Raw genomic sequence first — 14,059 nt, forward strand, 5'->3', positions numbered from 1 at the left:
GAGAGGTCTGTACGTGAAAATCTCTTTAATTGCAGGAAGTAAAAATTTACTATTTTAAATGTAGGTAAGTAGAGGATAATGTTGTGGCCATGTACTGAACAACTGTGTTCAGGGGAAAAAAAGTATTTTTATTTTTAGCTTATAAAATCAGAAATCTGCTATAAAGAATTAGAGAGCAAGATGCAATCTAGTTTGAACACTAACAAAAATATAATCTTAGAACCTTTTAGAAATTAACTGTATTGTTGATATTTTATTTAAAGTAAAAAATTATTCTCATTACTGTTAGTACATGTATATCAAATCTTTCTAAAATTCTGGAGAACAAAGCACTTAAAATTTAGACATTTCTAAGTAATATTTTTAAATGCTTGTAAAAGTTTAAAATATATATTTTAAATAAGTCATCACATTTACTATAAGTAATAAAAAACATGCACAATTTTTACTCATTTATAGGTATTGTGTTGAACAGAAACATGCTATGTTACCTAAATATGTGATCTTTTTCTTTATCAGAATCTGTTCTCAATAGTTCACAAATAGTCTCTTCTTTAGTTAGCTGTTGAAGCTTTTCTCCCCAAGGATTTAAAGTCAAGGAAAGAAAGTTGAAGATCTGAAAAAAGTTACAGTAAAAATTAAAGCAAGATAGTAATTAATAATATTTTCAACAAGATATAAAACGAAACTAAAAATTCCATTTTGGTAAGTGAATCAGAAAGACTAAGTTAGTATTTTAAATACATTTTTTAAAAATTATTTATTTATTTATTTATTTATTTATTCATGGCTGTGTTGGCTCTTCGTTTCTGTGTGAGGGCTTTCTCTAGTTGCGGCAAGTGGGGGCCACTCCTCATCGCGGTGCACAGGCCTGTCACTATCGTGGCCTCTCGTTGCGGAGCACAGGCTCCAGACGCGTAGGCTCAGTATTTGTGGCTCACGGGGCTAGTTGCTCCGCGGCATGTGGGATCTTCCCAGACCAGGGCTCAAACCCGTGTCCCCTGCATTGGCAGGCAGATTCTCAACCACTGCGCCACCAGGGAAGCCCTTAAATACACTTTTAAATAGAGAGAGAGTAAGAAGCACGACTAAGGTACACAAATCTCAACTGTACACCTTAAAGAGATGTGAAATTTCTTAGTTTTCAAACTTCTTAGTTCTAACTTTTTAGCAAGCCAAGTTTAAGTGATATAATCAGCCAAGATACAAAATCGAATCTCACTTCAAGAAACAATTTGTGACTCAAAATAATCTTTGATGTTCATAAATTTCTTAGTATGTCAAATTCACTGTCACCTACCCTAAATTTAATGATGCCATATATTAATTAAAAGTTTTCAAATTTCCAAAGCTTAGGAGAAAACTTAATTTCTTTTTAAAGTTTCACAGGGCTTCAGTGATTAGCATTTACACTAGAATAATTTTGGAAATGTAGATTTGAGTTATAAAATGATAGGCATGTTTATAGGGTGCTTAAAAATAGAGGACGTAGGGCTTCCCTGGTGGCACAGTGGTTGAGAGTCCACCTGCCGATGCAGGGGACACGGGTTCGTGCCCCAGTCCGGGAGGATCCCACATGCCGTGGAGCAGCTGGGCCCGTGAGCCATGGCCGCTGAGCCTGTGCGTCCGGAGCCTGTGCTCCGCAACGGGAGAGGCCACACAGTGAGAGGCCCGCGTACAGCATAAAAAAAAAAAAAAGAAATAGAAGTTATTTTACATGCAACAAAAATGGCATGGTCTGAGTATTATATGATGGAACCTTTGGAATGTTACAAGTTTTCAAGTTCAGAAACTCAGTTTTAGAAGATCTTGAACTATATAACTTAGACTTACAGTTGTACTATGTTTGATCCCTGCTTAGAAATTACACACCTTTGGCTGAAAGCTTTAATATTCAGACCAAAAGTTTATATCAATAAAATAATTTAATGTATGGCAAATATTTATTATTGACTTTAACATCTGAATGATAGTAAATCATATACCTAAGCATGTTATCAATTTATTACATACCTTGTCAAATGTACAGAGGTAAATGTAGCTTAAAGGATTTAATTTTTAAATTGTTTAATATATATTAATTAAAATTTTAAAACAGTAGTTTAATTACATGTGCAAATTTTGAAATTTTACTAGCTATGTGAATACACTAATTAATTTTTGAAAATCTGAACCAGTTGGAAATATTTAAATAAATAGTCTATTACAATTTTATTTCTAGGGCTAGATAAGACTTTATTACCCCTTTATATAGTTTTTAAATTACCACATTATAAATGCCTCTTATTTAGTGAAAGATAAATACTCTAGTAAAATAAAGTTTTCATTACCTGGCTGGAAGAAAATTACACATTGAAACATTTAATAATAGCCAGATATACTATTATTTTAGTAGTGAGTTCTAACAAAACAAAAGTTTTACAAACAATAATGTAGACTAAGAAAAATTAGTTTAATAACAGGATACCTCTAGATGTTTATTTCTTTTTGCAATCTCACTTGGTGTCTTTCCATCTTTGGTTTGTATCATTTTATTAGCTCCAAGTTCAAGCAACTTCAAAACTACATTTTTATGACCCTGACGTGCTGCCCATGTTAAAGCCTGTAAGTGGGGGGAAAAAAAGAAGACTGTTTAAAGAGAGGGAGTGTATATGACACAGAGGGGAAAACTTTTCAACAACATTTATGGCACAATAAAAAAGTGAACATGGTTAATTAATGGAATGATGCAATCTCATCATTTCACAATATAATGTAAACCTATTTCCAAAGTTGTAATTGCAAAGCAGACTGCCAGTGTTCACTGATTTTGTAAGACCAAATAATGTTTTACACAGACAAGTGATGTTATAGAATAAAACGATTTATCTGCCAATCACAGAACTGTTTTCTATAAAAAAGAATTCTATTTGTATTCCAGAATCCAGGCTGTGTTACAATTTCTTGTGTCAAGGGTGAGGACCAAGAGAAGCAGATAATTTCTTTTTTCCCATTTAAGCTGCTGCTTTTCTTCATTGAACAGCAATTACATCCCATCCCTTCTATAATTTTTACTTCTTAAAAAACCTTCCTTGTGGACTACTGATAATAAGATATCAATGTCCTAGAGATAAAAAGGAACACTGTACAATTGGTTCTCACAGTATAGCCATTCTCATCCTGGGTATTAACTTCTGCTCCACGAGCAACAAGGAGAGCAACAACCTGAGGGTGACCATTCTGAGCAGCATACATGATGGGAGTCATAAGTCTCCTATGGAGGAGGAAAAAAAGAAACTGTGTTAATGCTGCCCTTAACAGTTCTTCAAAGCCATGCACTTTACCATACAAAATACAATCAGTGTTGTTTTGAAAGTAAAGAAACATGAAAGCTTTTCATAAATCAAGGGATCTGAAAATCCAATTTTCCAGCAAATAAATAAATATAAGGGAGATTACACTCTTAAAAAGTATTGAATGCTTACACAGCACCCTCTAGTGAAGAAATGTGGGTTTTTTTTAATTCTTGAATTTTATTTATTTTTTTATACAGCAGATCCTTATTAGTCACCAATTTTATACACATCAGTGTATACATGTCAATCCCAATCGTCCAATTCATCCCACCACCACCCCCAACCCCCCCGCCGCTTTCCCCCCTTAGTGTCCATACATTTGTTCTCTACATCTGTGTCTCAATTTTTGCTCTGCAAACCAGTTCATCTGTACCATTTTTCTAGGTTCCACATATATGCGTTAATATATGATATTTGTTTTTCTATTTCTGACTTACTTCCCTCTGTATGACAGTCTCTAGATCCATCCACGTCTCAACAAATGACCCAGTTTCGTTCCTTTTTATGGCTGAGTAATATTCCATTGTATATATGTACCACATCTTCTTTATCCATTCGTCTATTGATGGGCATTTAGGTTGCTTCCATGACCTGGCTATTGTAAACAGTGCTGCAATGAACATTGGGGTGCATGTGTCTTTTGGAATTATGTTTTTTTTCTCTGGGTATATGCCCAGTAGTGGGATTGCTGGGTCATATGGTAGTTCTCTTTTTAGTTTTTTAAGGAACCTCCATACTGTTCTCCATAGTGGCTGAATCAATTTACATTCCCACCAACAGTGCAAGAGGGTTCCCTCTTCTCCACACCCTCTCCAGCGTTTGTTTGTAGATTTTCTGATGATGCCCATTCTTACTGGTGTGAGGTGATACCTCATTGTAGTTTTGATTTGCATTTGTCTAATATTTAGTGATGTTGAGCAGCTTTTCATGTGCTTCTTGGCCATCTGTTTGTCTTCTTTAGAGAAAGGTCTATTTAGGTCTTCTGCCCATTTTTGGATTGGGTTGTTTGTTTTTTTAATATTGAGCTTCATGAGCTGTTTATATATTTTGGAGATTAATCCTTTGTCCTTTGATATGTTTGCAACTATCTTCTCCCATTCTGAGGGTTGTCTTTTTGTCTTGTTTATGGTTTCCTTTGCTGTGCAAAAGCTTTGAAGCTTCATTAGGTCCCATTTATTTTTGTTTTTATTTCCATGACTTTAGGAGATGGATCAAAAAAATCTTGCTGTGATTTATGTCAAGGAGTGTTGTTCCTATGTTTTCCTCTAAGAGTTTTATAGTGTCCAGTCTTACATTTAGGTCTCTAATCCATTTTGAGTTTATTTTTGTGTATGGTGTTAGGGAATGTTCTAATTTCATTCTTTTACCTGTAGCTGTCCAGTTTTCCCAGCACCACTTATTGAAGAGGCTGTCTTTTCTCCATTGTATATCCTTGCCTCCTTTGTCATAGATTAGTTGACTATAGGTGCATGGGTTTATCTCTGGGCTTTCTATCTTGTTCCATTGATCTATGTTTTGGTTTTGTGCCAGTACCATATTGTCTTGATTACTGTAGCTTTGTAGTATATTCTGAAGTTAGGGAGTCTGATTCCTCCAGCTCTGTTCTTTGCCCTCAAGACTGCTTTGGCTATTTGGGGTCTTATGTGTCTCCATAAAAATTTTAAGATTTTTTGTTCTAGTTCCATAAAAAATGCCATTGGTAATCTGATAGGGATTGCATTGAATCTGTAGATTGCTTTGGGTAGTATAGTCATTTTCACAATATTGGTTCTTCCAATCCAAGAATATGGTATATCTCTCCATCTGTTTGTATCATCTTTAATTTCTTTCATCAGCGTCTATAGTTTTCTGCATACAGGTCTTTTGTCTCCCTAGGTAGGTTTATTCCTAGGTATTTTATTCTTTTTGTTGCAATGGTAAATGGGAGTGTTTCCTTAATTTCTCTTTCAGGCTTTTCATCATTAGTGTATAGGAATGCAAGAGATTTCTGTGCATTAATTTTGTATCCTGCAACTTTACCAAATTCATTGTTTAGCTCTAGTAGTTTTCTGGTGGCATTTTTAGGATTCTCTATGTATAGTATCATGTCATCTGCAAACAATGACAGTTTTACTTCTTATTTTCCAACTTGGATTCATTTTATTTCTTTTTCTTCTCTGATTGCCACGGCTAGGATTCCAAAACTATGTTGAATAATAGTGGTAAGAGTGCACATCCTTGTCTGGTTCCTGATTTTAGAGGAAATGCTTTCAGTTATTCACCATTGAGAATGATGTTTGCTGTGGGCTTGTCATATATGGCCTTTATTATGTTGAGGTAGGTTCCCTCTATGCCCACTTTCTGGAGAGTTTTTATCATAAATTGGTATTGAATTTTGTCAGAAGCTTTTTCTGCATCTATTGAGGTGATCATATGGTTTTTATTCTTCAGTTTGTTAACATGGTGTTTCACATTGATTGATTTGCTATACTGAAGAATCCTTGCATCCCTGTGATAAATCCCACTTGATCATGGTGTATGACCCTTTTAATATGTTGTTGGATTCTGTTTGCTAGTATTTTGTTGAGGATTTTTGCATCTATATTCATCAGTGATATTGGTCTGTAATTTTCTTTTTTTGTAGTATCTTTGTCTGGTTTTGGTGTCAGGGTGATGGTGGCCTCACAGAATGAGTTTGGGAGTGTTCCTTCCTCCACAATTTTTTGGAAGAGTTTGAGAAGGATGGGTGTTAGCTCTTCTCTAAATGTTTGATAGAATTCACCTGTGAAACCATCTGGTCCTGGACTTTTGTTTGTTGGAAGATTTTTAATCAGAGTTTTTATTTCATTACTTGTGATTGGTCTGTTCATATTTTCTATTTCTTCCTGGTTCAGTCTTGGAAGGCTATACCTTTCTAAGAATTTGTTCATTCCTTCCAGGTTGTCCATTTTATTGGCATAGAGTTGCTTGTAGTAGTCTCTTAGGATGCTTTGTATATCTGCAGTGTCTGTTGTAACTTCTCCTTATTCATTTCTAATTTTATTGATTTGAGTCCTCTCCCTCTTTTTCTTGATGATTCTGGCTAACAGTTTATCAATTTTGTTTATCTTCTCAAAGAACTAGCTTTTAGTTTTACTGATCTTTGCTATCGTTTTCTTTGTTTCTATTTCATTTATTTCTGCTCTGATATTTATGATTTCCTTCCTTCTGCTAATTTTGGGTTTTGTTTGTTCTTCTTTTTCTAGTTCCTTTAGGTGTAAGGTTAGATTGTTTATTTGAGATTTTTCTTGTTTCTTGAGGTAGGCTTGTATAGCTATAAACTTCCTTCTTAGAACTGCTTTTGCTGCATCCCATAGGTTTTGGATCATCGTGTTTTCATTGTCATTTTTCTCCATGTATTTTTTGATTGCCTCTTCGATTTCTTCAGTGATTTCTTGGTTATTTAGTAACATACTGTTTAGCCTCCATCTGTTTTTGTGTTTTACATTCTTTTCCCTGTAATTCATTTCTAATCTCATAGTGTTGTGGTCGGAAAAGATGCTTGATACGATTTCAATTTTCTTAAATTTACTGAGGATTGATTTGTGAACCAAGATGTGATCTATCCTGGAGAATGTTCCATGTGCACTTGAGAAGAAAGTGCAATCTGCTGTTTTTGGATGGAATGTCCTATAAATATCAATTAAATCTATCTGGTCTATTGTGTCATTTAAAGCTTCTGTTTCCTTATTTATTTTCATTGTGGATGATCTGTCCATTGGTGTAAGTAAGGCGTTAAAGTGCCCCAGTATTATGGTGTTACTGTTGATTTCCTCTTTTATAGCTGTTAGCAGTTGCCTTATGTATTGAAGTGCTCCTATGTTGGGTGCATATATATTTATAATTGTTATATCTTCTTCTTAGATTGACCCCTTGATAGTTATGTAGTGTCCTTCCTTTTCTCTTGTAACATTCTTTATTTTAAAGTCTATTTTATCTGATATGAGTATTTCTACTCCATCTTTCTTTTGATTCCATTTGCATGGAATATCTTTTTCCACCCCCTCACTTTCAGTCTGTATGTGTCCCTAGGTCTGAAGTGGGTCTCTTGTAGACAGCATATATATGGGTCTTGTTTTTGTATCCATTCAGCAAGCCTGTGTCTTTCGGTTGGAGCATTTAATCCATTCACTTTTAAGGTAATTATCGATATGTATGTTCCTATGACCATTTTCTTAATTGTTTTGGGTTTGTTTTTGTAGGTCCTTTTTTTCTCTTGTGTTTCCCACTTAGAGAATTTCCTTTAGCATTTGTTGTAGAGCTGGTTTGGTGGTGCTGAATTTTCTTAGCTTTTGCTTGTCTGTAAAGCTTTTGACTTCTCCATTGAATCTGAATGAGATCCTTGGTGGGTAGAGTAATCTTGGTTGTAGGTTCTTCCCTTCCATCATTTTAAGTATATCATGCCACTCCCTTCTGGCTTGTAGAGTTTCTGCTGAGAAATCAGCTGTTAACCTTATGGGAGTTCCCTTTTATGTTATTTGTCGTTTTCCCCTTGCTGCTTTCAATAATTTTTCTTTGTCTTTAATTTTTGCCAATTTGATTACTATGTGTCTCGGCATGTTCCTCCTTGGGTTTATCCTGTATGGGACTCTCTGCATTTCCTGGACCTGGGTGGCTATTTCCTTTCCCATGTTAAGGAATTTTTCGACTATAATGTCTTCAAATATTTTCTCTGGTCCCTTCTCTCTCTCTTCTTCTTCTGGGACCCCTATAATGCAAATGTTGTTGTGTTTAATGGTGTCCCAGAGGTCTTTTAGGCTGTCTTCATTTCTTTTCATTCTTTTTTCTTTATTCTGTTCCACAGCAGTGAATTTCACCATTCTGTCTTCCAGGTCACTTATCCGTTCTTCTGCCTCAGTTATTCTGCTATTGAGTCCTTCTAGTGTAGTTTTCATTTCAGTTATTGTATTGTTCATCTCTGTTTGTTCTTTAGTTCTTCTAGGTGTTTGTTAAACATTTCTTGCATCTTCTCCATCTTTGCCTCCATTCTTTTTCCGAGGTCCTGGATCATCTTCACTATCATTATTCTGAATTCTTTTTCTGGAAGGTTGCCTATCTCCACTTCATTTGGTTTTTTTTCTGGGGTTTTATCTTGTTCCTCCATCTGGTACATAGCCCTCTCCCTTTTCATCTTGTCTATCTTTCTGTGAATGTGGTTTTTGTTCCACAGGCTGCAGGACTATAGTTCTTCTTGCTTCTGCTGTCTGCTCTCTGTTGGATGAGGCTATCTAAGAGGCTTGTGGAAGTTTTCTGATGGGAGGGACTGGTGGTGGGTATAGCGGACTGTAGAAATGTGTTTTTAAAAAATCACAAAATAAGTTATGCTTTCTAATATGAGGTTTCATTAATTTACATATTTACATAGAAAAATATCAGAGTACCTCACTGTGCTTGTGCTGGGAAAATAGTGATTAATGACACAAACAAGCCCCCCATCCTCTCAAAATTGCTCATACTGAATGCTTGTTACATTTTTTAAAATTACCCTTTATTTAATAAAAATATAAGTTTAAAACTCTTATTTCTTAATGTGTTCTACTATGATTCTACTTTAGGACTGAAAGAATTTTACCCTGACTTGGAGGCTTACTTTAATCAAGAAAGACATCAGTCCAATAGTTTAGCCAGACTCTCTGAGACTATGTTCTGGGAGATCACAGTAGTTTCCTCTAGTGTATCATTTCCCAAAATTAGAGATTCAACCCCTCTACTCCAGTCAGCTTCTGGACCTAATTACAAAGGATACCAGAAAGATTCTATTAGTTCCACTTGGGCTGAACTTAGTATCATGGTCTGTTTTAAAGGAGATCTGGGATTCTGGGCTCAATCTTCCTGAGTCACCTCAAATATCTTATTTATATACAAAGACCTTCGCAAAATAACAACAAATTAAATAATTTCAGAATTCTCTGTTTTGGCCACATTAAGGTAGCTTGTCTTGGCTACTCACATTACATACACGACATATAAACAATACTTCTCTGTAAGGTTTGTTAACATGAGGTATATCATCTGGTCACTTCACACCAATGTCTTTAGCACAAAAAGCTTTACACATTTAGCTGTTCCTTCTATTTCAATCTTTTATTAGAAATTACAATTTCAATCTTTTATTAGAATTTCAATCTTTTATTAGAAATTATATGCTAAGGTAGTTGTCAAGCACTGCCTCTTCTACCTTGAATACCTCCTACACAGTTGCTTCATTAGACAGTCTTTACGAAGTGAAGAGTGAAGTTCTGGATAGCTTAAGCAAAGAGGGAAAATACATACAATAGGACAAAACTGTCTGAGTCAACTGATCATGCAAATTCTTCCCTAAGTCTAAATCAGACGTCTTGATGCTTCTCCTCCACCCGACCTCCCCCACAACAGCTCAAACCTGCTCCTTCCAAGCTTCCCTATTTCAAAAGCTTCCATTAACCAAATAACTCAGGCCTAAGACTAAGCACCATTCATGACTTTTCTCCACCTCTCCATATAGAAGTCATCAGAAGGCCCTAATGGGTCTATTTTCATCATAATTTTTTTAAAGATTTTTTTTGATGTGGACCATTTTTAAAGTCTTTATTGAATTTGTTATAATATTGCCTCTGTTTCATGCCTTGGTTTTTTGGCCATGAGGCGTGTGGGATCCTAGCTCCCTGACCAGGGATCGAACCCACACCCCCTGCATTGGAAGGTGAGGTCCCAACCACTGGACCTCCAGGGAAGTCCCTCATATTTTGAATCTAACCACTTCTCACAACCTTGTTAGCCACTGTAAGCAGTTCAAACCATCATTATATCTCTCTGATTTATAGTTTTGTAACAGCCTCATAACTGCTCTCCATGCTTCTACTCTGGTCACTTACAGTTTATTCTTTTTGGAAATGCAAGTTCTTCCCCTTGCGGAGACTGTGCAAGTGCTATTCCCTCCACCTTTCCCTAGACCTTCATATTGTGCACTCCTTCATCTTAATCAGAAAAGGTAACATGAAAGTGTGAGTGTCCCATTTGCTGGAAACTTATTACTGAAAATCATAAGTGAAATTTTCTGAATCTGTACTGAAATCTGTTCTGAAATTGTACTGAAAATTGAGGTTCTTCTAAGTATCAATTTCTCTTAGAATCTCAGAAACCAGCAGGGATATAATTTTTGGTCTGTAAATTGACATGGACATAAAATGGCTTCTTAGAGATGCTTATTTCATCCTAGATAATAAAACTACTAGACTAGTATAGTTTGCTGACTAAGAAGCTTCAGATCACTACTGGAAAATATGTTATAAAAAACGTTGCATTGGTTTCTAACTTCTAAGAAAAGTTGAATTTACTGAATGGAACAGCAAACTCCTATAAAAGCGTCTAGATTACCTAGACAGTGTATTACTCAGCTTCTAAAAGTTATTAAAGTTATTGATACCATGAATAGTGTTGCATGACAATTCTGAGAGTGGACAGAACAATTCTTCCAGTTGTTTTATATCTATAGAAACTTGTAATGTCTGTTGTTTCCTGACTGTTATAGATTAATGAAATCTAAATTAACTTTTCAATCTTATAAACTCTTATAAACAATTTTATAAACTTTTCAAGGAAGTTATAAAACTTTAAAATAACTGGTTTTCTCAAGTGACATGGTAACTCTGTGCTACTGATAACATTACTTTCAATATTAATTTCCATCTTATTTATTTTCTGAGATTTAATATAAAGAATTCTTTACTTCCCATTCTCTCTTTAAATCACTGCAGTTTTGTTCTGGCTGCTCCTTCTAACACACAACTGCTTTGGCAAAGGTCAGGAGTTACTTGGACTCCTTTTATTTTTCTAGCACTTAAAGGTATGTATTTCAGAGGCTTCTGTCCTCAATACTCTTCCCTTTTCACTACATAAACACCATGCCTGTATGATCTCACCTACTCTCATGACTACTGTTAAAACACTGATGGCTGCTGAGTCTCTATCTGTAGCCCAGGCCTTGCTCCTGAGCTCCGGATCATAACTGTCACTTCTACCTGGGTACCCCAACAAAACTCAAAATCAACACATACCCAAATCTTAAGTCACCATCTTCCCACTAACACACAATACTCTGTTATTACCTATCTCTGTGAACAGCATCAGAGTCCAAGCATGGCCCAACCCAGAAACCTGGAATTTATCCATGACTCCTTGTGCCTTCATGTCTAAGCCAGCACTCCTGCCAGTGTTACCTCCTTCCCATCATTTGCATCTGTACTTTACACTCTCCTCCTTCTTCCTTGTGTTCAAGTCCTCATCACTTCTTACATGGATTACTGCATGCAACAGCATAACTAGCCTCCTTGTCTCCAGTCTTTCCTCCACATCTGTAAATCTCATCAAATCAATTCACTGTTTAAAGTTTTCAAGGTTACACCTATGAGAATCTTCATGATAAGTCCTCTGTCTACCTCTCTACCATTTTAGCACCTGCAATCCTACTCCATCCTATTAAGAGACTTCAGCCATATCTGCAGGTATGAATTCGCCTCTCTCCTCTGAATGTCCTATTTTCAGAGTACTTTCTGGTTGAAATGTCTTTCACTTTTCTCTTCAACACATGTATTCATAATCTACCTCTGGGGTCTTATCTTAGAAGCCAACATGTCCACCAATTTTTTGATGCCCCATCTCATCTTAGATAGCAATTCCCCTCTCCTCTATGTTCTCATAGCACTCTGTACTTATTTTTATCAGTTCACCTTTCAGGCCAAAATTGTATTTGTTCAATTCATCTAGTTTCTCAACCAGATTATCAGTTCTTTGAGGATAATGATCCTGACCTGCCTCTATATCCACCCGCCACAACCCATGCGGTGACTAGTATAATGCTCTACTTCTGTGTTTTGTGTCATGCATACATTTAACACAGGCATGGTTTTCTCCTTATCTATTACATCATCACATGTCTACTGATTGTGTTAGTCAATGCATCTATATCCTTAGATTTGCCTAATGAGGGATACATGTTGAAATTTCCTGCTATAATTGTATTTTGATCTACTTCTCCCAGAATTTTAATAGGTTTCAATTTATGGATTTAGTAGCCATGTAGTTTAGTGCGTACAGGTTTGTACTTGCTATATTTTCATTGATTTTGTCTTTTTTCATAGTATAAAGTTCTTTATTCTGTGTATTGCCTTTAATAGTAGTAATAGCTGATATTGATAATCCTAATTTCTATGGGTTTACCTTTACGTGTAAAGGGATTTTTTAAAAAAAATTTATTTATTTTTGGCTGCATTGGGTCTTCGTTGCTATGTGCAGGCTTTCTCTAGTTGCGGCGAGTGGGGGCTACTCTTCCTTTCAGTGCGTGGGCTTCTCATTGTGGTGGCGTCTCTTGTTGCAGAGCATGGGCTCTAGGGCGCACAGGCTTCAGCAGTTGTGGCTCATGGGCTCTAGAGTGCAGTCTCAGTAGTTGTGGTGCACAGGCTTAGTTGTTCCGCAGCATGTGGGATCTTCCTGGACCAGGGCTCGAACCTGTGTTCCCTGCATTGGCAGGTGGATTCTTAACCACTGTGCCACCAGGGAAGTCCCTGTAAAGGGATTTTTCATAACCTTTTTCTTCAAATTTTCTTGTAATAGCGTTTAGCTGTCTTTTGTTTTTTAAGTCAGTATCTCAGTTGAAATATTCAGTCCATTCTCATCTAGCATAATGACTGATATAATTGACAATATTTCTTCTCTTTTGTTTTTGTTGGTGCAACAAAACTGCCATTCACTACATTTTTCCCCTTGAAAATCTGATGATTCTGATTTGCCTTTAAAAAAAAAATAAATGGGGCTTCCCTGGTGGCGCAGTGGTTGAGAGTCCGCCTGCCGATGCAGGGGACATGGGTTCATGCCCCAGTCTGGGAAGATCCCACATGCTGCGGAGCGGCTGGGCCCGTGAGCCATGGCCGCTGAGCCTGCGTGTCTGGAGCCTGTGCTCCGCAATGGGAGAGGCCACAAGAGTGAGAGGCCCATGTACCGCGAAAGAAAGAAAGGAAGAAAGGAAGAAAGAAAGAAAGAAAAAGAAAGAAAGAAAGAAAGAAAGAAAAATGCCATTAAACATTACCCTGTTTCTCTGCTCTTAGCAAAACACGTATGACTCTCCTATAGGTAAGCAAGGTAAGACCTATTTCTCCTGATGAGACTTATGGTTTCTGCCTCCACCATGCCACATTCTCCCTGTTTACACTCAAACAGGATAAGACCTTTTGAATACTCTTAGCTCCCTTTCTTCTCTTAGGTGTCCCCCAACTCTCTGCAAACTATAGCTCTTAGATTTTGTTGGCATAATTTAGTATTTATTAGAATTTTACTTGCATTTTGTCTTGTCTGTTTCCAGAATCCTTATTTAGCACTCATATTTCACATTCCCAGTCCAATATAATCCATTAAATACATGTTTATCTAAGTTCATCCCTCTTCACTGCTTTCTCTTCACCCTCCTCCTTCATGAGGTCTCTGGTTCTTTTTGGTTTGGTTAGTCTTTCCTCAGCTGGGGTGCTTGGGTAATGCATTTTCTGAGTTCCTGCATATCCTTGACCATCTTTCTTTCACCCTGACAGGCTTAGCTTGGTTGAGAATAAGATCTTTAGGTTGCAGGCCTTTGTCTAAATGAAAATATAATTTAATTCTTTTCTAGTTTCAGCTGTGCACATGGGAAATCTGATGTCAGTCTAATCTTTTTACTTTCCTTTGTTAAACACTTAATT

General features: G+C 36.4%; 1 protein-coding gene across 2 annotated transcripts in view; it reads right to left on the bottom strand.

The window, feature by feature from the left end:
- ASZ1 (ankyrin repeat, SAM and basic leucine zipper domain containing 1) overlaps positions 1 to 14,059 on the bottom strand; it is a 70,067-nt gene that overhangs the window by 15,659 nt on the left and 40,349 nt on the right. For both annotated transcript variants that reach the window (XM_060108131.1, XM_060108130.1), the window contains 3 exons: positions 3,142 to 3,253; positions 2,468 to 2,602; positions 492 to 616 (listed from right to left, as the gene is read on the bottom strand). In XM_060108131.1, coding sequence (XP_059964114.1) covers positions 492 to 616; positions 2,468 to 2,602; positions 3,142 to 3,253 — 372 coding nt within the window. The remainder of the gene's footprint in view (positions 1 to 491; positions 617 to 2,467; positions 2,603 to 3,141; positions 3,254 to 14,059) is intronic.

Source organism: Mesoplodon densirostris, chromosome 9, assembly GCF_025265405.1.
Source record: "Mesoplodon densirostris isolate mMesDen1 chromosome 9, mMesDen1 primary haplotype, whole genome shotgun sequence".
NCBI lineage: Eukaryota > Metazoa > Chordata > Mammalia > Artiodactyla > Ziphiidae > Mesoplodon > Mesoplodon densirostris.